The sequence below is a fragment of the Phoca vitulina genome, unplaced genomic scaffold, assembly GCF_004348235.1.
Source record: "Phoca vitulina isolate PV1807 unplaced genomic scaffold, GSC_HSeal_1.0 scaffold21, whole genome shotgun sequence".
Classification (NCBI taxonomy): Eukaryota; Metazoa; Chordata; class Mammalia; order Carnivora; family Phocidae; genus Phoca; species Phoca vitulina.
Genome location: NW_022589724.1, coordinates 31,624,872 through 31,648,855, shown reverse-complemented (window position 1 = coordinate 31,648,855; position 23,984 = coordinate 31,624,872). Strand labels below are relative to the sequence as shown.

At 56.7% G+C, this 23,984-nt stretch overlaps 1 protein-coding gene across 1 annotated transcript; it reads right to left on the bottom strand.

The window, feature by feature from the left end:
- Positions 1 to 4,872: 4,872 nt before the first annotated feature.
- On the bottom strand, positions 4,873 to 7,364 carry LOC116641367 (major allergen Can f 1-like). The gene is given in 7 exon segments (XM_032419026.1): positions 4,873 to 4,898; positions 5,104 to 5,202; positions 5,720 to 5,806; positions 5,809 to 5,829; positions 6,288 to 6,358; positions 6,803 to 6,933; positions 7,275 to 7,364. Coding segments are annotated over 7 exon segments (525 nt in total).
- Positions 7,365 to 23,984: the final 16,620 nt, after the last annotated feature.

Here is a 23,984-nt window from a genome sequence, read left to right as displayed (position 1 = left end):
CATCAGTGCTCCTGGTGAGACCCTGGGAGACCCCACTGACCCTCTGTGCCCCTTCGTCTGCTACCCACACAGCCCGGGCAGCTTGCCCCACCCCGGACGTCCCACAGCCACGTCCTCCCTCTGGTGCTGCCGTCCCTTCCCTCGTTCCAGGGGAAGAGTCCCCTGACTGAAACCCCCGAAGCGTCCCTGCGTTCCCTGTCCCTCGTTCCTTCTCCATTCTGCTCCCAGAACTTTCCACCGAAGTGCAAGTGGCATCGTCCTGCTCTGGTGCATGTGTCTGTGCATGTGTGCCTTTCTGTGCGTCTGTGCGCACGTGTGTCTGCGTACTCATGTGCACGCGTGTACATGGATGTGCACCTGTGTGCACGTGTGTCCGTGTGCTCACGTGCACGTGTGTACGTGGATGTGCGTCTGTGCACACGTGTGTCTGTGTACTCATGTGCACGCGTGTACATGGATGTGCACCTGTGCGCACGTGTGTCCGTGTGCTCACGTGCACGTGTGTACATGGATGTGCGTCTGTGCACACGTGTGTCTGTGTACTCATGTGCACGCGTGTACATGGATGTGCACCTGTGCGCACGTGTCTGCTCATGCGCACGTGTGCACATGGATGTGCACCTGTGTGCACGTGTGTCCGTGTGCTCACGTGCACGCGTGTACGTGGATGTGCGTCTGTGCACACGTGTGTCTGCGTGCTCACGCGCATGTGTGTACATGGATGTGCACCTGTGCGCACATGTGTCAGCGTGCTCACGTGCACGTGTGTATGTGGATGTGTGCCTGTGCGCCCATGTGTCTGCATGCTCGAGTGCACACGTGTGTATGGATGTGCGCACGTGTGTCTGTGTGCTCACACGCACGTGTGTACATGGATGTGCGTCTGTGCGCACGTGTGTCTGTGTGCTCACGCGCACGCGTGTACATGGATGTGTGCCTGTGTGCACGTGCGTCTGTGTGCTCACGTGCACGCGTGTACATGGATGTGCGCATGTGTGTCTGTGCTCACGTACACGCGTGTACATGGATGTGAGCAGTGTGTCTGCGTGCTCGCGTGCACGCGTGTGCATGGAGGTGCGTCTGTGTGTGCACAGGCATCTGTGCGTGTGTCTGCACGTGTGCATGTGCATCTATGCATCTTTCTGTGTGCACGTATGTGTGTCTGTGCACACACGTGTATCTGTATGTGCAGAGGCCTGCATACATACGTGTGTATATCCATCTGTGTGCATGCATGTGTGTCTGTGTATATGTGTGTGCGTGCACGTGTGTGTATCTGTGTGAGAGCGTGTGTGTGTGCTTGCGCATGTGGGGAGAGGCTCCAGAACATTCCTGCGGCTACTCATTTCTTACTTCAAAGTCTGGGTGATTCTACCTCCTCTAGGCCCCAGAACCTTCTTTGAACACTTGATCCTTGGGCCTCCTTCCCCTTTCTGGGGGAGTGTCCACCCATGTGGTCACAACCAGCTCAGAGCTTCCTTCTCTGGGAGGTCTTCCCTCTGCTCCTGAGGAGGGCCAGCGTTCTGTGTGTCCCCTTTCGTGGCTCCTCACATGCCAATGACCCCTCCATCACTGTTATGTGGCAGGAAGAGGGTTTTGCTGCCGTGGAATCTGCCCTGCGTGTGCACTGCCCACGGTCGGACGCTTCCTGTCACTGGTACTAACAACGCTGCGTGTGATGCCCTTCGCGTCCATCAAGGACCAGCACCTGTCCATGTGTGCGGTTCCTGGCAGAGAGACGTGAATGGATGAGGGCCAGTCAGGCCCCCCACCCCCCGAGTGGGAGCCGCTCCTGCCCATCCAGGTGGGCCCAGTGTGCGCACAGTCCTGTAAGTGGATGCGGGAGGCAGACGTGAGGATGCGGGGACAGCAGCGGGGGCTGCACGACGAGGACTCCCCCAGACACGGCTGGCCTAGCTGATGGAGGAAGGGCTGCGAGCCAGGGGACGCGGCGGGCGGCCCCGGGATGTGAGTCCCCAGAGGGAGCTGGTATGAATGGTCTGCTGGGATCAGTGCTTTCAGCAGCATGCTCAGCTCTTGCAGGGGGGGCCCCGCCGTGCACCAAACAAGGAGGCGAGGGAGGCCCGCCATGGCGTGGGCAGAAGTCGGGAGGCCCACCACGGCATGGGGGGGCCTCAGAAACAGAACAGCGCGCTAAGTGAGAGAAGCCAGACACAGGAGGTGCCCAGGGCATGATTCCTCGCCTATGAACGTCAGGAACTGGCAAATCGGCAGGCAGAGCGCAGATCGGGGCTGGGGGAAGAGGGATGGGGTCTCCTTTGGGGGGATGAACACATTTCATGACCAGAGAGAGGTGGTTCCTGCACAACATTGTGAACGGTCCAGGTGCCACTGAATTGTTCACTTTAAATGGTTCATTTTCTGTTACGTGAATTTCACCTCAACAAAAGATTGAGAAGAGAATCCGGATTGTCTGGCTGGACTCGAGAGATGGAGCTCACGGCAGCAATGGAGAATTTTCCAGAGCACGGACGTCAGTGCTCAGGCTGGGCCTAAGTGGCAGACTCTGCTCTGACCAGCCCTTTCAGAGGTCAAGCAGAAGCGGCCCCAGCGTGCAGAGTGTCTGCTGGGGGCCGGGGGGCAGGTTTTTCTGGGCCTCCATGAGATGTGGATTCTGTGAAGACCCCGCTGGTTCCCGCCCCATCTGGCCAGTGACTGTCCTCCCTGGGACTCCAGGACCTCCTGGGTCCAGGCCTCCCCGCAAGCCGCTGTCCAGCACAGAGCTGACATCCGGACAGCCTTCAGGCAGGGCTGGGGTCATTAAGAAGAGACAGTCCTGGGGCAGGGCCTGGGCTGTGGTTTTCAGACAGGAAGGCGACTACCAGGGTCTCTGCTGCCTCCCCACTGGGGAGCTGGACCCCGAAAACAGGCTCTGTAGAAGCCCAGGAAGACCCCCGTCCGGCTCTGCCTGCTCACCCTCCAGCTGGAGGGAGGCCTCCTGGGGCAGATCTGCCTAGGATTGTCACCTGTCTGATCCTAGCATCCCCACCCTGAGTCTCAGCCTCAGACCGTTAGGATCCTGAGCCCTGGCTCCGGCTGCCTGGAGCCCCTTCTCTGGCTCTGTGAGAAGGGACCAGCTACTTAGGGGCAGGTCAGCACCAGGTAGACAAATGGTGCAAGGCCCTGGCATCCCAGGACAGGGAACCATGGATGGGGTGGCCTCTGTGGGGCCTCCCCTGGGGGGTACCCGGCTGGATGGCCTCACGCCTTTGTAGGGAAGTGGGGTAAAGAGCGTTGTCCTTACTGAAAACCAGACATGCAATGCCAAGGCTGGCGAGGCCAGGCCCTCAGGCACCGCCCCTCCTCGCCCCCCGGACCGGCAGGGGTCTTGCTCTGCAGCAGGGACCCCCTGCCCGGTGTTTCCTGCCTTTGGGGCTAGCTGTGTCTGGGAAAGGCCCGGGGACACCCGTGACCTGGGACGCCACACTGACCCTGCATGGAGGGAGCTCCCTGTACCTCTTGCCTGCAGGGGGGCTGGCCCTGCTCACCCCTCCCACCACAGGGGAGACCCCTGCTGGCTGTGGGTCAGGCTACTCACTGCAGTGCTGTAGGGTGATTTCGGGAAACTGCAGTGTTCGCACCAGAATATGAAAGCAAGTTCCTCTTGCAGTGGCCCCTCCCCAGGTGTGGAGGGAGGGGGCAGGAGCCGAGACGCACCCCAGCTGGGGTCCCAGTGTCCTGCTGCCCTCATTCTGGGGGTCCCGGGGAAGCCTGGCCTCCTGCCTGCGCCCTCACTCCTGCCATGCTTGTAGCCAGTGGGGAACTGGGAGCCCAGGTGATCCCCACCTGTATGTGTCCCCACCTCTGGTCTGAACCTGCCATCCACAAACCCCTCTCCCCCAAACACAGGACTACCCAGAACCTGAGCTTCGTGGGCCTCAGTCCCGCAGAAATCCCCCCATAGGACCCCTGGGCAGAGTCGCAGGAGCCCCCCCACCGCACCCTCAAGCTCATTGGACTGCCAGGATATCAGTGGGTCCTCACATCTTTCCTGCCCTGGCCTGCCCACCCGAGGGACCCCACAGACAGGCAGAGTCACCAGGGATTGCAGAAACCCTTTATGTGGAAATAGGAGAGGGGTGGAGGGCCGGGGGGTGGGAGAGCGGGGGTGGCAGGAGGGGTGGAGCGGGCCCGGGCCCTCGGGGCGGGGGTTCCTTCCACGTCCTGCAGGATGGAGGGTCCTGGGGCTGCTGCCCCGGGGCTGCCGTGGATGTGCCTCCTGCCCTGGGAAGGAGGGGGTGTCAGTGAGGCCAGGGGGGCCTGGGGGCTGCAGCATGGGGTGCCGGTGCGGGCTCGAGGGGGGCTCCAGCCCTTGGACCTGAGCAGTCAGAAGGGGAAGGTTCCCCCAAGGCTCTCTACCAGGGTGAGAGCGTGTGACAAGGTGACTTCCATCGGGGTGGGGGGCGGAGGAGGCGCAGGGATGCAGTTCTCGATTCTGGCTCTGCCCACACCTGGGCAGGGTCCCCGAAACTCCAGTTTCCAAAATGACACACAGCCAGTGACGGACCCAGGAGATCTGAAGTATGGTCACCATATTTCTGAATCTTTTAAGCAACTCATTGGGTAAACAGAGTCACAATGACCATCTCGGGGCGAGGATGGATTTCACACATTGGGGCCTATCGGGAGGTCCGTTGCCCCCTTGCACACCAGCCCATGGCGTGCTCACTCAGAAAGTGTTTTCTAGCTGCCCGGGGGCTGCTCTAGGAGACCGAATCTGCTGGCGATGCTCCCAGTGCTGGGGTGGCTGTCCCTGCCTGGCCCAGGTGGGGGGCAGACCCCATGGCCTCTTGAAATCCCACTAACTCCAAGGTGATTTTCGCACATGTCCTCTGCAACTGTCCACTTACCCTAATCTCCTCTTGGAGAGCACGTTTCTGTGGGAAAAAGGAAACACACATGATTCAGGAGATCCCAGGGAATCAGTCATGGCCCCAGGGCCCTCACTGGTCAACGTTTCAGCTAGCCCCAGAAAGAGCAAAGCCCAAATCAGATGCAGTGTGTTCTCCTAAAATGTCACTCTGCTGACAGTTCCACTGGGGGGGGCAACTGGGCAGGGCCGGGCAAAGGCATCCTTCCTACCTGTCTGTGTGGGTTCCAAGATCTTCTGGTCGAATCCCTTGGCTCTTGTGAACTCCTGAAAATTCTCCAAGGCCTCCTGGTTCCTCTCGGGGTCCCTTCCTGTCGGGGAAACCAGGAGACACAAGGCTGAGGGGTATGACCGGGAGGCCTCTCTACCCCAGCCTGGGCGGAAGCCCGTGCACCCGCCTGGGGGCTGGACCACAGGGCCCTGGGCCGGGAGGAGAGGCGCTGGAAAGGCAGGCCAGGCAGCTGTGGGCATCTAGCAGGAGCCCATGCGGCAGACCCAGGAGGAACACACCTGGGCACCTCCGGGGAGTGGGGAGCAGCTGCGGGACCAGCCCCACCACAGAGGCATTCCCTTCCCAGGGGACCCCAGGGAGGAGTGGAGCTGCCCCCGGGTGCAGCGTGGCCGGCTCCCTGACATTTGAGTCCCTGCGCCCACAGTAGCCCTCTGCTCTTACTGGGTTTCCACCGCAGGGACCTGGGCTGGGCACCCCGATCCCGAACCCTGGGAATGCGCGCTTCCCATCAGGAAAAGCAGCCAGAAGGAGGCTGCCACCTGGAGAAGGACGGAGGGGAGGGAGAGGGTCTGCAGGCGCTGGGACGTGACCCTCACCCACGAGCTTTGCCATTCGGACGTGCTTCCCCTGGAACTCGCTGTCACGGTAAAGAATGTAGCAGTCCTACACGGGCGATGGCCTGTGTACACCACCCACTTGCCATTATCTGTGGGAGGGCGCAGCACACGTCCTGGAAAAGCCACGTGATTCTCCAGAAAGAACCCGCGCTCCCCCAAACCCAGCTTGGCAGACCGCCCAGCGTCCGCGCACTCCCAGGCTCCCCACACAGGCCTGAGCCCCGCACCCCGCACGCTGGGTCACAGAGAGGTTTCAGGTGTGCGGTTTGAAGAGCTCGGGGCCTGGGGCGCTCCGCCCCCAACCACCAAATATGACTCTGCTCTTCGCCCCTGACATGGGCACAGCCAGCACCGGAAGCCCCTGGACAGGCCAGTTCCTCCTGGGGACAACCGTGTCCCACCTAGTACTTGGGGTCTGGTGTTTGTGTCTGTAGGGCAATTTGGCTCACGAGAGGAGACAGTAGGATTAAGGGGTCAGACTCCTCAGGCCGCAGCCCATCCTCTCCCAGTGTGGGGGGCGCGGCCCGGCTCGGGCCCCAGGACTCACAGGCCGTGTATTTGCCGGGCTCGGAGGTTTTCTTCAGGACCACTTGCATGTCCTGGCACTGACCGTTTAACCTGGAACACAGTAGCCACTTGGTGACCGCCCTCGCTGCGCCCCTCCCACCTCGAGCTGCCTCAGGGCAACGGCCCGTGCTGCCCTGGGTCTGAGACTGGGTCTCTGGCATCTCCCACCCCAAGTCCCGGCTGGAGCCTCGGTGCCACGTGGGGCAGCTCCCCGGGGCTCCCCCAGGGGAGCGGAGGCGCTGTCTCACCCCCAATCAGCCAGCCCTGCTCCCCCAGGGCGTCTCCCCTCCTCCGTGCCCCCCGCCAGTGAGGCACCCTCTCTGGCACTGTCCCCCAAAGCCGCCCAGTGCTGAGTGTGAGGAGGGGGCTGCCAAGGACACCGGCGTGTTCTACTCGTCCCACCCAGACGTTGGCTCTCCGGTGTGTGTGTGTGTGTGTGCGTGGGGGGGGCTGCCGCTGGGGGCGGTCACAGGCCACTGGGCCGCTGACACTCACAGCATGGTGATCTTGACTTCCAGGTTGCCCCCCTCCAGGGCTGTGAGGGTCATGGGAGTCACTGACTCTGGCTTATTCTCAGGCACCTCCAGGTCTGCAGTCATGGCCTTCAGATACCATTTCCCTGACACCTGGAGAAGAAGGTTTCCTTTCCTCAGGGCTCAGGCTGACCCCCTCCAGAGTCCCCTTCCTGCTCTGCAGCCCCAGGCTCTCCTCCACCCCCAGGGCTGGAGGCACGAGCATTTCCCAGCTCACCACCCTCCCCAGCAAATGCCCAGCGCCCTTGCCAGACCCGCCGGCGGCCAGCCCCTGCAGGCCCCTTGCTCCCAGGGCCTCTGCCCCCGGGGCTCATCTGGCATAGACCCCTTTTGCTCTGTCCACTCCCTCAGGGATAAGGGTTGGTGGCTGACCCTAAAACATCTCCCCTCTCCCCGAGCCCCCTCCAGCCCACCCTGCCCGATCTGAGCCTCACATCTGTGGGGTCCTTTTCTGAGGCAGGGGGATCTTGGGCCTGTAGGATAGCAATGAGGTTGAGGCCGATGGTCAGGAGCAGGGTCTTCATCTCTAGGGGTCTGTGCTCACGGCTGCCAGCAGGTCGCTCGCTGGGGCTCAGACAGGCTGTGCCTGCCCTTCACACAGACACCCTTTATACCGCTCAGCCCAGGGCCCCCAGGAGACTCGGCACAGACAATTGACCACTCCCTTCCCGGCCATAAACCATGGCCAATTCTGCAGTGGAGTGGATAAAATGTCATTATTGTTGGACCAAACAACTCTTGTTAACCACCACGGATCATTGGAGAAGGGCCACTGGCCATAGGAGCAGACTTGCTGATATTATCCTGGAGGGAAGCGAGCCTGAGTGCAGGGGGTGGAGGCGTTCTGTGAGGGACACCGCCGAGGGGACCCGCAAAGTGCCATGAGCATCCCCTCCGTCCCCACCGACTGGGCAGACTTGCCGCTGCCAGAGAGGGAATGCAGGTTGGACCAGAGGGCTGTGGGCTTGGTCTCACTGACCCTCCTGGATCCCTGGGCAGGCTACCTAACCTTGAATTCAGCATCGAAAAAGAGGGACCTCCTGTGTGAACACGACGATGTGTGTATTTAAAGGGCTCATCTACACTCCTGCCGAGACGTGTAAGTGGGCACTTTGACCTACCCTCTGTGCTGCACGTACAAAGCAGTGATCGATCAGGAGTAGAAGGGGAAGCCAGGACGGCAGGTGGAAATAGGAATGTATGTAATTCGCACACACACGCACACACACACACGCACATGCACACATGACATCACACGCACACACGTGTGTATGCACACATGACATCGGGATGGGAGGGAAGCACATGCTAGGGCCTGGGGTGGAGGGACGTGGGAGAGCGCAGGTGCAGCTACAGAGCAGAGGGAGACCAGCTGCCTCCGATCTGACGACGTCATCTCTGATGCCCCGCACATCACAGCGGGACAGGGCAGACCAAACACAATTTTTTTAAAAGATTTATTTATTTATTTGAGAGAGAGAGAGAGAGCACAGGCAGGGGGAGAGGGAGAAGCAGGCTTCCCACGGAGCAGGGAGCCCGACGCGGGGCTCGATCCCAGGACCCTGAGATCATGACCTGAGCTGAAGGCAGACGCTTAACGACTGAGCCACCCAGGTGCCCAGACCAAACACAATTTAAGTAAAAAGCATTATATAGGGATGAAAAGGGAACCAATATGAAAACAGCGTAAGGAGCGATCTACCAAGAAGATACAATAGTGATGAATTTGGAGGCAAACTGCTTCAAAGTGCAAAAAGCCAAAACAGTTGGAAGAACCTGGGGCTCTCGACGAATCCACAGTCACAACGGGAGATGTTAACACTTCTCCATTAGGAGCAGAGGCCCCAGGTTAAAAGTTCATACCAACGCAGAAGATTCCAGACCAAAATGATAAAATCTGTGCATACGAAGACACTGCCCAACCACTGAAGACTTACATTCTTTTAAAGTACACATGGAATAGTTATAAAAATTGTGTACATCCCAGGTAACATGGGAAATTTCAAGAAACGATACAAAGAGTCTACCCTTTTTGGCTACAAGTCCGTGAAAATGGAACCCACGGTGAACAGAGTGGTATATGAAGACAAACCTACACCTAACAATCTTCCTAAATGGCTTGTGGTTTGAAGAGGAAATCATGTGAAAAATGCAGAATATTTAGAAGAACTATAAACAAGTTGGGTATCAAGAGTAATGCTGGGATCTGCATGTCTGTGTACCGCCCCAAATTCCTATGCTGAATTCCTAGTCCCACAGTGATGGGATGAGGAGGTGGGGCTTTGGGGGTGAGTGGGTCCTGAGGACAGGGCCCCCACAGAGAGTATTAGTGCCCTTGCAAAGAGACCCTGGAGGGTGCCTCAGCCCTCCCATCGGGTGAGGACACAGGAAGAAGACCACTGCCAAGGAGGAGATACCGAATCTGCGGGTGCTAGGATCGTGGGCTTCCAGCCTCAAAACTCTGAGAGAGAAATGTCTGTTGGTTAAGCTCCAGCCTGTGAGGATTTTGTTAGAGCAGCCTGGGTGGACAAAGACAATGCAGCTAGAGAAACCCAGAGAGAAAAACATCCAGGGCGTTGGCTGCCCACAACACAATGAAAGTGCATGAGTAAGTATTTAAATCAAGAAATAATAAAAGTAGCCTAAAGAAATTAGAAGCTAAAAAGTTATAAAGAATGGAACTAGAATATTTTTTAAATGGGGGAAAACCAACAGTGGTAAATCTGGCTGTTTGGGAAAAATGCATGAAAACAAACTTTTAGCAAGACTGATGAAGAAAATTAGAAAAGCGAGTAAACCGGGTTAGGATGAGGAGGAGATAGGAACCACAGACAGAGGCTAAGGAGACGCTCGCGCGATGAGCAGATGTTGCGCCTGCCCCGGAGGGTCTTAGCCCCCTCTGAAGAGCCGCGGAGTGTTGTCACAGGGCTGCACCAATGGACCGGGAAAATAGAGGAGACAGCCCAGGAACAGACCTGAGCAGGGTCGGAAATGCAGCCGTGCAGCATGAACGTCTGTGCGGGGATGGGGGTAAGTAGAACTGACCCACATGGACGAGGTTCGCAAGCCGATGTCCCTGTCTCACACCATACACACACGGTGCCAGGCAGATTGCAAGGCGTAACTATGGAAAGCAAAGCTTTGGAAACCCAAAAAGAAAAGTAGAGCCAGTACCATTGTGACCTAGAGGTAGGTCCTATGGTCACAAAAAAACGCCGCAAAAATACAAACAGGGGTAAAAGGCAAACCAGACCGGAGGAAAATGTTTGCAATGTGTGCAAATGCAAAGCTTCTGTATGCAGGGTCCGCGGAGAACTCCTCTGAAGGAACTAGGAAAAGACCAGCAGGTGGAGAGCAAGTGGGCAAAGGGTGTGAGGGGCGCTGGGCATTAGAGGTGCCCGGGTGGCCGTGAGGGCGTGAGGGGCGCTCTGCGTGAGATGCAGGGTGAGACGCAAAGGAAATCCGACCGCAGAGCACCCCCTGAGGGCAGGCGTCGCTAGCGTGGGGTGCACGGGAATTCTCATGCACGGCTGCTGGGCGTGAACTGGTGCCTCGTGGTGGGGCCACGGGCCATCGCCAGCGGTGTTGCAGACACGCATGCTGGGGGACCCCACGGTTCCGCGCCCCGTACAGACCCTGAAACGTTCCTGCATGGGCCCCTCCCATGCACAGGCGCACTGCTCCCCAGTCATGAGAACTTGTAAACTTGCAGCTGTTTGGGGCTCAGTGGGACGGTGTGACGGTCACTTTAGTGTGGAGCTGCGGCTGGCTTCCCAGTGTGGTCTCGGCTTTTAGGAGCATTCCTACTGCCCTCTGCGCCAATGCACCTGGTGTCCCCCCAGGAATATCGGCTGTGGGTCACAACACGCGAAGGTAAGCAGGTGGGTCGTGGAGGAGGGGCAAGCTCGGTTCTGCGCGAGGCCCGGCCCGAGTGTGCGGTCGGTTCCTCCACGTCCTGCGGTAGACAGTTGTAAACAGCATTCCCTTCCCATCGAAGTCCCGCCTAAATGTAAGCCCTCCCTGTCGGAAATTGCCGGTCAAGCAGCATGTGTGCGCGGTTCACTCTTATGCTGTTTTGATGGTGATCACACCAAGTGGAATCGGTCAGCGTTCTTGTTTATGCGCCAAGATGGCAAGTGATCTGCAAGGAGCACGTCCGTGTTGGACCGTGCACGTCGCTGTGCGCCCCAGCCATCGGTCATGAGAAGTGGATTCTGGTGTCCCACACTAGGGCAAAGACTGACTTCTCTTTCTCTTCCAGGAAACAGAAGGAAATCAATGTCCGAGGAAGTGGCCATCGGGGGTAGCGGCTGTCAGACACGGGACGATGACATTTCATGGAGATGTGCAGGTAGGAACTAATCAAATTTTATGGTTTTTCTTGGATTTGGTGACGTTTATCGTACTTAGCGTTTTTAACGTGCAGTTCTGTGGGTTTTTCCTCACCCGACACAAATATCTACTTTCATTATCTGATTGAGATTCATACTTTGCATTCTTTCTTTTTTTTTTTTTTTAAGATTTTATTTATTTATTTGACAGAGAGAGACACAGTGAGAGAGGGAACACAAGCGGGGGGAGTGGGAGAGGGAGAAGCAGGCTTCTTGCGGAGCAGGGAGCCCGATGCGGGGCTCGATCCCAGGACCCTGGGACCATGACCTGAGCCGAAGGCAGACGCTAAACGACTGAGCCACCCAGGCGCCCCTATACTTTGCATTATTTCTGCTCTCCGTCCAGTCTGGGTGGGTTTGTCCCCATGGAGCCTCCTTGTCGCCTGACTGGCCCCCAGGGGCCCCGCGGGTCGAGCCCACAAGCCCCTCCTGTCTGAGCGGTCCATCTTCTTCCCTGTGTCCCTTGGGCCTCTGCCATTCTTCGGAGCCCAGGACGGCCCCCCTCTCCTGGGGAAGAAGGGGCCAGCTGCAAAGTCCAAGCGGGGCTGTGTGTCACGGTTGACGGTGGTGCCCCGAAGGAGCCTCATCTCCAGGGGGCTCAGCTCTCACCTCCTCCATTATCTGGCTCATGTGCTCTTTCAGGACTGAGCTTGGAAGGCACCTTGACCCGGCAGCAGCCAGTTGGCAGGAGCTGAGCTGCACTTGACCTCAGAGCCCCAGGGAGCAGCAGGGCAGCCCGAGGGCCCCGTGTTTGCCAAGGGGCTGCTTCCAGGAAAGGTCGGCTGAGTTTGTGTTCCAGCCCTTTCTTTTCCTTGAGCTCCGGCTGGATTCCGGGCTTTTCTGAACATAGGACTCCTTTGTACACTGGTTTGCTCGGTGTCACCAGGAATATCACACAAACAGGAGTGTGCCTGAGGCGACTAAAGATCTGTGTCCTCCTGTCTTGGCGGCTAGGTTGATGCCAGTGGACATGGCCTCCAGGGGAGACTTTACCTTACTCTCCCCCTCCCCCCTCAGCACAAGGAGCTCCTCAGGGGGTCCTCACACCCTCATCCGAGAAGGCAGATCCCATCGGTGTCTGGGAGCCACGTCGCGCTCCCCGAGGTGGTCAGCACTTGGGTCCTGCCAGATGGGCTCCGTCAGCCGCAGGTGCAGGGGCCTCATGATGGACACGCTAACCTCTTAAGCATGCTTCTTCCGGGGGGACTGGACACCTCACTCCGCAGCTGGGGGGGGCCCGAGGGCCAGCCCAGTAACTCTGCCAAACGGCCCTGTACTACAAGATGACAACCTGGGCATTTGCCCTAATGACCCGGAGTCAGAACAGGGGAGCAGCAGGGAGGGAGGTGTCACGAGCTGGAGCCACTGAGGAGGCAGCAGAGGGCAACTCCCGTTTGCCTCCGGGAATCTCAGGCCCAGCCGGGCAGAACCAGGCCCCCCCGCCTCCAGCCCGAAGGCCCCCCAGCAGCCCCTACCGCACCCCAGCTGCTGCGGGGGAGCCGAAGATGTCCCAGGTGGGGCCCTGAGACTAGGGGCCGAGTGAGGGAGGCCCTATTCTCTGTCCTCTGACCCGAGCACCTGCTCAGGGGTTAGGGGCACTGACCCGCACCCCCCATGCAGTCGAAAATCCACATGTACCTTTGGAGCCCCCCAGAACTGAACGACCAATAGCGCGCTGTCCACCGGAAGGCATACTGATCACACTGTCAGCTGACTCACAGGTGCTGTGTTCTGTGCGTGACACGCTGTGTGCTCACCACCCAGGGAGCTGCAGGAAAGAACATGTCAGCAGGAAAATCATAAGGCAGAGAAAGTACATTTACAGCACTGGACTGCATTTACCGAAAAGAATTTGGGTGTAAGAGGACGCACGCACTTCAAATCCGTGTTGTTCAAGGGTCAACTGTATAATCAGAATTTGAAAAAGGTTATTTGCACTAAATAGAAGCCAATATATTTGTATTGTAATTTTATACTTAAAAAAAAAACCAAAACGTAAATTGCCTATAACTCACACCCCCCCCCCCCCCGAAAAACTCCCCCTGGGTTTCAACACTGTTGCCATTAGGTACAACATTAATTTGGGGATAATCAGACTGTTGCCACAATTTCTCCCCTATTCGTTTGCTCTCCATCTGGTCTGCCCCCCGTGTCCCTGAGGGACAGCTGGGCATTTCCTCGTGGGTGTCGAACACATCTTTTCCGGTTTTCCGAGGCATCAGAGAGGCCAGTGGGAAGGGCTGACAGTGACCTCGGGCTGTTGGGCACACAGGAGCGATGTGAGTGCGGGAAGTCGGGGGCTCCATGATGCCCTTGGGGGCACTTTGGCGGCTCGCCCGGCAACCGTTTTCAGGGGCACCGACCGCCCTCCCAGCCCCACGGTGAGTCTGGCTGATCTCACAGTGACCCCATCCTCCGGAACCAGCTGGGGAGACCTGGGGAGAGACAGGCGGAGGATGTCTGAAACCACAGTACCCTGTCAGGATGAGCCAACCCTGTGGACCCTTGAGTAGAGACATGGAAAGCTCCCACGCCCTCAGTGGCCTCATGGAAGCTTAGACTTCAGCCACGTGAGCAGATGCACATCCAGGTTGATCCAGCCGTGGACGGTGGACAGTGAAGGTGGTGTTGTGGGCAGAGGTTCGGGTGACAATGGGTGCCAGGGTCAAGGACAGGCAGGTGCTGGGCAGTGAGAGGTCAGCTCTGGTGAGATGGGAGCTCGGCACGGGCCAGCATCACTGCTGATTTCCAGCTACAAGGAAGGAGACAAAGCAACAGGATGTATCCCTAAAACTGTAGCAGCTGACCTTTAAAACTCCAGAGATGGACCATGCCCGTCTCAAAAGTCCTCACTCTCAAACAATTCTGCGGTCCACCGTGCATGCGGAAAGCCAACACTAATATCCGTGTGCGCGCTGGCTTTGGCTGGCTTGGCCGTACCATGGGGAAGTGAGTATCAAACAATTATGTGGTCCACCCCGCACGCAGAAAGCCAACATCAATATCTGTGTGCACACTGGCTTTAGCTGGCTGGGCCACGCCGCCAGGAAGTGAAGCGGGTGCCAGGCTTGCAACCCCCAGCACTGACCGTGGGGCGGGACAGACCAGGTGACTTCCAAGGGTCAGTTCAACAGCTCACACCTTCCTGTGGGCTAAAGAGAACTGGGACTTTCTCTCCATCACAACCTGCTTTCTTTGTCTTGATTTTGTTCTGTTTTGGGGACGGGGGAGATGTGGCAGGTGATGGTGGAAAGGATCCCTGAGCTAGATGGGTTTGGGCACTAAGCTGGACGCACCTCCCCTGGAAGGCCACCCCAGACACCAGCCGTGGGAACATTCTGATCCAACCGCTGGGTTGGTTTGGGAAGTATTTTTCAATTCTTTCTTCTTCCTCTGCCTCAGTCAAGGGGCAGAACGGCGTCCAGGTCACACTGCCTTTTAACAACTTCGTTGGCACCTACTTTCCATCCCCTTTCACTCAGCATCATGTTTTCCAGACTCATCCCCATCATAGGGTGCCGGTGCTCCATTCCTTTTTACGGCTGAACTCTATTCTATTCCATCTATGGACAGACCACATTTCGCTTATCCATTCCCCACTTGATGGGCATTTGGGCTGTTCTCACTTTGGGGCTATGACGATAATGCTGCTGGGAGCATTTGTATAAAGGATTCTGTGTGGACATACATCCTCAGTTCTCCTGGGTTCGTGCCGAGTGAGGAGTGGGCTCTTGAGTCATCCAGCAGCTCTTCAATTATTGAGAAAACTACCAGGCTGTTTCCCATGGTGGCTGCACCGTTTCACATTCCTGTTCACAACGTATGGCCGTCTTGCTTTGCCCCCTTCCTTGACAGCACCTGTTAGTGCCCATTTTCTTGACTGATGCCATTCTGGTAGGTGTGAGGTGGTTCTCACTGTGATTTTGATTTGTGTTTCCCTGATGACTAATGATGTCAAGTCATTTTTCATGTGCTTTTGGCCATTCATGTACCTTTCTGGGTGAAATGCATATCAAATCTTTTACCCATTTTTTAGGTGAGTTGTTCATTTTTATGGTTTCTACTCCTCCTACCCCCCCCTTCCTCTTCCTGCTTATCCTCCTCCTTCTTCTCGTTTCTTCCTTATTTTTATTATTATTACTCAAGAGTTCTTTATTTTTTATTTACTTAATTTGTTAGAGAGTTCTTTAGATATTATGGATACAATGGTGTTTTTTGAAACATAAAATTTTTAATTTTGATGAAGTCCAATTTGTTGTATTTTAAATGAATCATGCTTTTGGTGTATATCTAAGACAACTGACTGACCCAAGATCATGAAGACTTTCCCCTGTGTTCTTTTTTTCTCGAAGCTTTATAGCTTTAGCTCTTACATTTAGACTGATGCTCTAGCTAGTTTTTTTCATAGGCTGTGAGGTGCAGGCCTAAATTAATCTTTTTGCAAGTGGTTACACAATTATCCCAAGAGAATTAGTAGGAAATATTCCTCTTTCACTATTGAATTGTCCTGGCACCTTGTCAAAATCAATAAGCCATAAATACTTGAGTTTCTTACTGGACTCTCCAACTTATTTCATTGATCTATGTCTATCCTTACAGCAGTATCCCATCACCTTGATTGCTGTATCTTTATATAAGGTTTTAAAATGAGAAGTATACGAGCTCCAACATTGTTCTTTTTCAAGATTGTTTTGGCTATTTGGGTCCCTTGCAATCCCATATAAATTTCAAGATCAGTTTGTATATTTCAAAAACAAACAAACAAACCAACCAACCCAAAACCCCACTTGGATTTTCTCAGTGATTGAATTGAATCTATATATTGGTTTCGGGAGATTTGCCATCCTGACAATATTGAGTCTTCTGATCCATGAGTGCGGAACATCTCCCCATCTACTTGTAACATCTGAGCTCTCGGCAATGTTTTATAGGTCAGTGCACAAGTCTTGTACTTCTTTTGTTAAAGTTATTTTTAAGCATGTTATTCTTTTGGGGGATGTTGCAGTTGGAATTGTCTTCTTGCTTTCATTTACAGGTTGTCCATTGCTGGTAAATAGAAATACAATGGAAGCATGCTTGTTGATCTTGTTATCCTGAGACTGTGCAAACTCATTTATTGATTTTTATAGTTTTGTTGATTCCCTGGGATCTTCTACACAGAATCATGCTGTATATGAATAGAGACTGTTCCACTTCTTCCTTTCCAACTGGGAGCTTTGATCTCTTTCTTTTCTCATTTTTGGTTTTGGCTTTGCTGCTTGTTTTTTTTTCCTTAATCATAGTGTACTGGCTAGAACCTTCGTGAATTTGGAAGACCCTGTTGTTGAATGCATGGACATTTATAATTATTTTATCTTCCTGAAGAATCAAGACTTCATTTGTTATGAAATATCCTTCTTTGTCTCTGTTAACATTTCTGTTGTCTTAAGGTCTATTTTTCGGATTTTAATATAACTTCTTTCTGCTCTCATGGTCACTCTTCGCATGGTGTCTCTTTTTCCATTGTGTTATTTTAACCTACTTGTGTCTTGAATTTGCAGCATTTCTCTTGTGGATCATGGAGCTGGATGGTGTTTTCCATCCAGTCTGACAGTGTCTGCCTTTTGATTGAAGCGTTTAATCCATTTACATTTAGTAGAATTAATTTTTTTTTTTTTTTGCTGTTAAAATAGCCGGCAGTTTTATTTTATTTGAATTCAATTAATTAACCTATAGGGTATTAATAGTTTCAGAGGTAGAGGTCAGTGATTCATCAGTTGCATGTAACACCCAGTGGTTGGATTTATGTCTGCCCTCCCACTATCTGTTTTCTATACATCTCATATCTTTCTGTTCCTCTGTTTCTCCTTTCCTGCCTTATTTTGTATTAAATAGGTAGTTGGTTCAATAGTTTCTGCTCCCGCTTCCCCCTCTTTTCACGGGCTGTGAGTGTTGTTATGCCTCATTGTACTCCGCAACCTGAAAGCCCTGCTCCTTTTTCTTCATTTTGTTTTGCTCTTCAGATCAGAGGATGTATCTTGCTCTCCCTTCAGTTTGCTCTGAATTTGCAGATTCCTTTCTTGGCTTCTCAGACATACTGTTGAACTCTCCCAGTAAATTTTCCACATATGTTACAGTACTTTCCAACTCCAGACTTTCCGTTAGGTTCTTTTTGGTAATGTCTGTGTCTTTATTTTCTTTATTCCTTGAGTCATTATCAACATACTTTCCTTTAGTTCTTTAACCATAGTTTACATTAATTCTGTTTTTACTTACTGGAAGGATTCTGGCTTCCTAGTGACCGGAGAGAGCTTGCTTGGAAGTTGGGCTCAAACACTGAGTAACGAAGCCTTCTGTTCCTTGCCAGTGGATCTGGGTGTAGGTCACATTCAAAGTTGTGGCCATTTACCAAGCTGCACTGAATGGACCTCTTTCCCAACCTTCTCGTGTCTCATGCACGTGTGCAAGGTCTCACACTGAGCCAGGAGTGAGCAGAGAGCTGGGGCCCTCTCTGGTCTTTCTTGAGTGTGCTGGTCTATGGTTCGATCCCACCTCAGGCAGCTGGAAGGTTGACCTCCCAGGTCAGCTGCCACTGACGGGGCTACTGTTTCCAGAAATTCTTCAAGGTGTGGCCGGGGTTTCCCCCCCGTGCACAGGTCAACTTGGAGACCTCTGATGGTGGAGCCACGGGTCCTCCAGGCCTACACCCCACCCCTGGTAGAGCCCTCACACTGAGGGTTTAGGGGGATGGGAGCTGCCCCAGGTAAAAGCACCGGAGATTCTCACGGCGCCTACCTGAACTTCAGATGCTCCTCAGTTACTTGTGTGCGTCTGGTGTCTTCCCAGAACCATGACCCAGCGCCGGATGCGGGCGCCCGGCCGCGGGGCACGGGGAGTCCTGGTGAGGGTGGCGTGGTGGGGGAGGCCCCTGAAGGGCCCCAGAAGAGGCAGGAGACAAGGAAGACAACAGGACAGGGCTTCCTAAGGAGGACGACGTAAGGGTCAAAGGATCGCAGAGACCCTTGGGAAAGTTCAGAGGCCCTGGAGATGTTGGCTGAAACACTGTCATTAGGTCAGAAAAGTGGTGTCACAACGCCCCAGTCAGCACTGGATGATCTACTCTTCGTTGCTTCCAGGAATCAGTGTGTATGGGCCCTTAGAACTCACATTGCGTTAAGTCTAGCATATACTTACTTTTCATCACTTTTCAGGACTAGATTTTTCTAGAGGATGTGCTGAGCATGGGTGTCTCCATTCTTGTCTTTGTGCAACTGGCCTTTGTTTTCAGGAGCAGATTCCTGGTGCTCATCACCTCTGTTAGCCCTGAGGACTGCCCCCCGTCACCTCTCGCAGTGGACCTGAGTGCCATGTGGGCAGGGACCACGTGGGCTGGGGATGGAGTCACGGATGGGGTCCCAGTGCTCAGTACAGAGCAGGGACCCCAGATCCTCTGCTGAATGAGAGAGGAAGGGGGAAAGGAAAGAGGAAGGGGGGAGGGGGGGAGGAATGGGTGGAGGGAAAGAGGGAGGGAGGGAAACCAAGGAAGACGGGCCCATCCATCAGGAACCCTTATTTGGGATGAGGTCCGAGGGCATCACAGCCCGGGCCCTGGATGGTGGCCCAGGGCCCATGCAACTGTCCTCCCAGTGCTGACCTTCCTTCTCCTTGGCCCTGTCATCCAGGATCCTCTCCACCTCCTCCTCAAACAATTCTGAATGTTCTCAGGAGCAGGGTGGCAGGAGGGGGTCTCAGGAGGGGCTGCCCGGATCCTGTGCCCTGGACGACACAGTGACAGTAGCTATAGGGCATTCTATCCTGAGGACTGGGACCGAGGATCCCATCCATCTCCTTGGGCATTAGCATTGGTCCATTCCCTGCTCTCTCCACCACCGCTGTGCTGAACACTCCTGAAAACACATCTGTGAAAAACCGAGCCAGAGTTTCCGGGCGTGAGTCCGAGGACGAGCGTGCTAGGTGATGGGTGCCCCTGTGGCCTGGGACGGGTGCTGCTCACTGTTCTCCCAGACAGGAGTGCCCGTCCCCCTTCTCTCCAGGGGACCTCCGTTTCCTCACGTTCTCGCCAGGGCTGCTGGTCCCCAGACCAGACACCTGCCAGTCTGAGGGTGACCAGCGCTGCCTCCATAGGGTTTCCTTTGCCAGAGTCCTTCCCCGGGAGCTCCCGCATCTCTGACCCCCCCCGGTCCCCCCCCCCCCCCCCCTTGAACTTTCATGGGTTTGGTCTCTGTCCCTGTGGAACCCAGTGACTTGGAGCCTGGTTTGGACCAGAGGCATGGGAAACCTTTCTCTGGCCTTGGGTTGTGAGCAATGCTTTGGCCCTTTGGGGTGTGTCTTCCAGCCTTCTGCATTTCCCTGGTTTGTCTGTGGGTCACAGGAGGAACCAGCCCTTTCCTGTCTGGGGTCAGGCTGAGGTGTCCCAGCAGGAACAGGGGTCTCCGCCCCGAGATTGTGTCCATATTTACCAAAGGGGGCTCTATGAGTACATCTCATCTGTAATCCATCGGGGCTTTCAACATCAAATAAGGAAAATTCTATGTCAAGTCAACACAGAAAAGAATGAGTCCCCTTTGAAAATAGGGGGGCAGACACAAAGGCCCGTACCGTGTGATTCCACGTACAGGAAACATCCAGAACAGGTAAAGGAACAGAGAGAGAAAGCAGCTTAGGGGTTTCCAGGGAGGCCTTCTGGTTTGGGGACTCCTTTGGGGAAGCAGATATTCCACAGCAATGTTCTGTGGTGTGGTGGCCCAGCGTTGGGAATGTACTTCATGCTCAGGACTTGTTCAACTGAAAACAATTAATTTTATTTAAAATAAATAATAAACAGCATATAGGACATGGAAAGATAATATAACAGTTAATATGTACCAGAGAGAAAGAACATAGGGGGATGGGATGAAACAATCTGGCGGGGTGTCGGGGTCGGGTGATGGAGCTAAGGGTAATTGTACAAGGAGCTCTCCTCGCGAGGATGTGGGCTCTGGATGTGGTTCTGAGAGCCCTGCAGGAGCAGGAGGAGGGGCAGGGCCAGATGCAAGAGCAGGGCCAGGGGCAGGATCGACGGTAGGAGCTGGGTCAGGGGCAAGTACAGGAGGACAGGCAGGGCGAGGGGAAGGGGCAGTGGCCCTGGAAAGAAGGGGAAGGGGCATCGGCTCTGGCAGGGGCAGGAACAGGGACACCGGCAGGGGAAGGAACAGGGACACCGGCAGGGGAAGGGGCATCGGCTCTGGCAGGGGCAGGAACAGGGACACCGGCAGGGGAAGGGGCATCGGCTCTGGCAGGGGCAGGGGCAGGAACAAGGACACCGGCAGGGGAACGGGCATCGGCTCTGGCAGGGGCAGGGGCAGGGGCAGGAACAAGGACCCGGGCAGGGGAAGGGGCATCGGCTCTGGCAGGGGCAGGGGCAGGGGCAGGAACAAGGACACCGGCAGGGGAAGGGGCATCGGCTCTGGCAGGGGCAGGAACAGGGACACCGGCAGGGGAAGGGACAGGTGCAGGGGCAGGAGGTGGGTCAGGGGCAGGAATGGGCGCACATGCAGGGGCAGGGAAACGGGTAGGGAAAGGGGAAGGAGCTGGGTCAGAGGCAAGGACAGGAGCACAGGGAGGGGCTGGGGAAGGGACAGTTGCAGGGGCAGAAGCCGGGTCAAGGGCAAGAACAGGAATACAGGCAGGGGCAGGAGAAGGGGCAGGAACCAGGGCAGGAGCTGGGTCAGGGGCAAGAACAGGAACACAGGTAGGGGAAGGGGCTGGTGCAGGGTCAGGAGCTGGGTCAGGGGCAAGAACAGGAACACAGGCAGGGGCAGGGGAAGGGACAGGATCCAGGGCAGGAGATGGTTCAGGATCTGGGTCAGGGGCAAGAACAGGTGCACAGGTAGGGGAAGGGGCAGGTGCAGGGGCAGTAGTTGAGTCAGGGACAGGAACAGGACCACAGGCAGGGGCAGGGGCAGAACCCGGGTCAGGGGCAAGAATAGGAGCACAGGCAGGGGCAGGGGAAGGGACAGGACCCAGGGCAGGAGATGGTTCAGGATCTGGGTCAGGGGCAAGAACAGGTGCACAGGCAGGTGCTGGGGAAGGGGCAGGTGCAGGGGCACGAGTAGGGGCAGGGGAGGGGGCATCGGCTCTGGCAGGGGCAGGGGCAGGGGTAGGGGCAAGAGCTGTGTCAGGGGCAAGAACAGGGACCCAGGCAGGGGCAGGGGAAGGGGCAGGAGTTGGCGCAGGGGCCGGGACAGGCGCACAAGCAGGGGAAGGGGAGGGGGCAGGTGCAAGGGGAGGGACAGGGTCTGCAGCGATGGCACGTCCAGGAACCGGGGCAGTATGTGGGTCAGGGGCGAGAACAGGGGCACGGGCAGGGGTAGGGATGGGTCAGGATCCAGGGCAGGAGCTGGGTCAGGGCCAGGAGCAGGGCCACAGTTCGGGGCCGGCGCAGGGGCAGCGGCTCTGGCAGGAACAGGGGCAGGAGCAGGGGCAGGCTCTCCGGAGGCAGGCTCTCCAGCAGGCCCTTCCTGGCCCCCGTCAGGCTCTCCGTGGGCGGGTGCCGGGTCACCTGCCGGCTCCCGGTCTCCTCCTGAAGTCACTGCAGGCACGACCCCTCCCTCCAGAGCTGCCGATGGGGTTGGAGCCGGCTCTAGCTCCTGAGATGGTGGAGCAGCTGTGAGAGGAGAAAAGCTCAGCCCCGTGCCTGCTCTCCGTGGGCCTTTGCAAGACAGAGCCCCGCCCAGGGCCTCCCAGAGAAGCCGCAGCCAGGAAGGAGCCCTCCCCGGGGCGTCTCCCCGACTGCCGTCCACCCGCTGGGCGCTCTGAGCCCAGTCGTTGCTCCAGGCCCCACACCAGCCTCTGGGGGCTCCTCCCTGTGGGGCCAGCCCCGACCCGTCCACACACACCCACAGGCACCCAGCCCCGGGCTTCTCAGCCTCGGGCTCGGCCTCCGTGGGCTCCGGCTCCCGGAGCACAATCCAGTCAGTGACCGGCAGGGACAGTGGTCTGGGTGGTGTCGGAGGCCTTCCCCGCAATCCCCAGCACCTGCTCCTGGGGAGTCCTGTGGGGTCACACCCCAGGTCCCGTAGATGGAGTGGGTGTCCGCCAGCCTCCTCCCAATTTCATCCGTGGTCTGCAAAGACAGGGACGGGTAGCCGGCCCGGAGGCATCACAGCCCTGCGCGGCCAACCTCCCTGTCCCCCTGCCCAGTCCCCCTGCTGCTCCCAGATCAGACACAGACCTGTGGGTGCACAGCCCTGCACGCGGGACCGTGACCCATCCCTGCAGGGCGATCGGGATAAACCCTGGGCAGAAGCTCGCAGCCCCCCACACCCCGTCCCACCCAGCCAGCCTTGACCTTGAACATGACCTGCCCACGGGTTATCTGACCCCTCATCAGCCTGCTCTTGAATGGGGTTGCCCACCCCACATGACCCCCCTCACACACACAGGCACACACACACACACACACACACACGGAGGGGAGGGGACCTGGGGCTGCACAGGTGGATTAGACCCTGTGGGGCTGGGTGGCCGGCTCTGGGCCTCCTGGTGTCACCTTTCGGGCCTTCCGGCCAAACGGCCAGAGGCGTCGGGGAGCCCTGATAGGACATCCCCAGCGCGGGACAGCGTTTGCAGGGCGCTCTTTCTTCAGCCTGCAGCCCCCAGACTTAGGGAAGCAACAAGCCAACATGTTCATGGTTGGATGATCTCCAACGAAATGAGCTGGGCAGGGGGCTGTCTCTGGAATGTGGGTGCCTGGTTACCGGGGTTCCAAATTCTGATGGGTTCTGTTGTCAGGGAAGTGAGGTCACCACTGCCTGGGGTCCCCTTACCCAACTTCCTCCTCATACAAGACCGCCACCCCCGAGGGCCCCCTCCCCCAGCTGCTCAATGCTCACCCTCCCCCCATGCCCCATCCATACAGTGACTCCCTCCCAGCCCACCCACAGCCTTCCCAAGGCCTGGGTGCAGCCGGTGCCCCCGCTGTGAGGACACAGAGCTGGCTTCAGACTGGGCTCCTGCACGTGCCCAGGCCGGTGACCCTGGACAGACCCTGTGCCTCTCAGGGCCTCCCCAGTCTGCCCATCTGCCCAGTGGGGTGTTCTGGCTTCTACTTCTAGGGACGCCATCAGGGGTAGGACCCCTACATACATTCCGTACCTGCTATCACAGGAGGCTGGTGCACACTCGGGATTGCAAGGATGAGCCAGGGGCTGGGCGGGACATGGAGCACAGCTCAGAGGGGCCTGGGTCTGCTCTGGGGTCCGGGCAAAGCCACCCCCCTCGTGCCTGTCCCCAGCCCCTGTGGGAAGGTTGCAATGAACGGATTCTGACCTTGTCCCCTGGTGACGCAGACTTCCAGGGGCTCCCATTAGGTTTAGGCTCAGGCCCCAGGGCCTCGTCTGCGCCCATGTGCTGGGCAGTCCCCACAGTGGTTCCCGGGCATTCCCGCCTCCTGCTCACACATCCCTGTGGAATCCCCTCCCCTCCAGGGTGGATGGCCTCTCAGGAAGAGAATGGGGCAAAATGCTGGGATGTCATTTCCAAGCTGATGGAGGAAAGTCTGTGACTTCTCCTGATTCCCTCTCTCCTGTGTCCGTTCTCTGTCTCTGTCTCTGTGTCTTTGTGTTTCTGTCTCTGTGTCTCTCACAGGAGCAGATCTGCGGGCTCCGGGGGCGATGTGAGAAACCTCAGAAGCCTCCCTTGTCCCTGTTTCCCTCTCCTGTCCTGCTGCTCCGTTCCTTCCTAAGGCCTTGTCACCCTGACCAGAGCAATGAA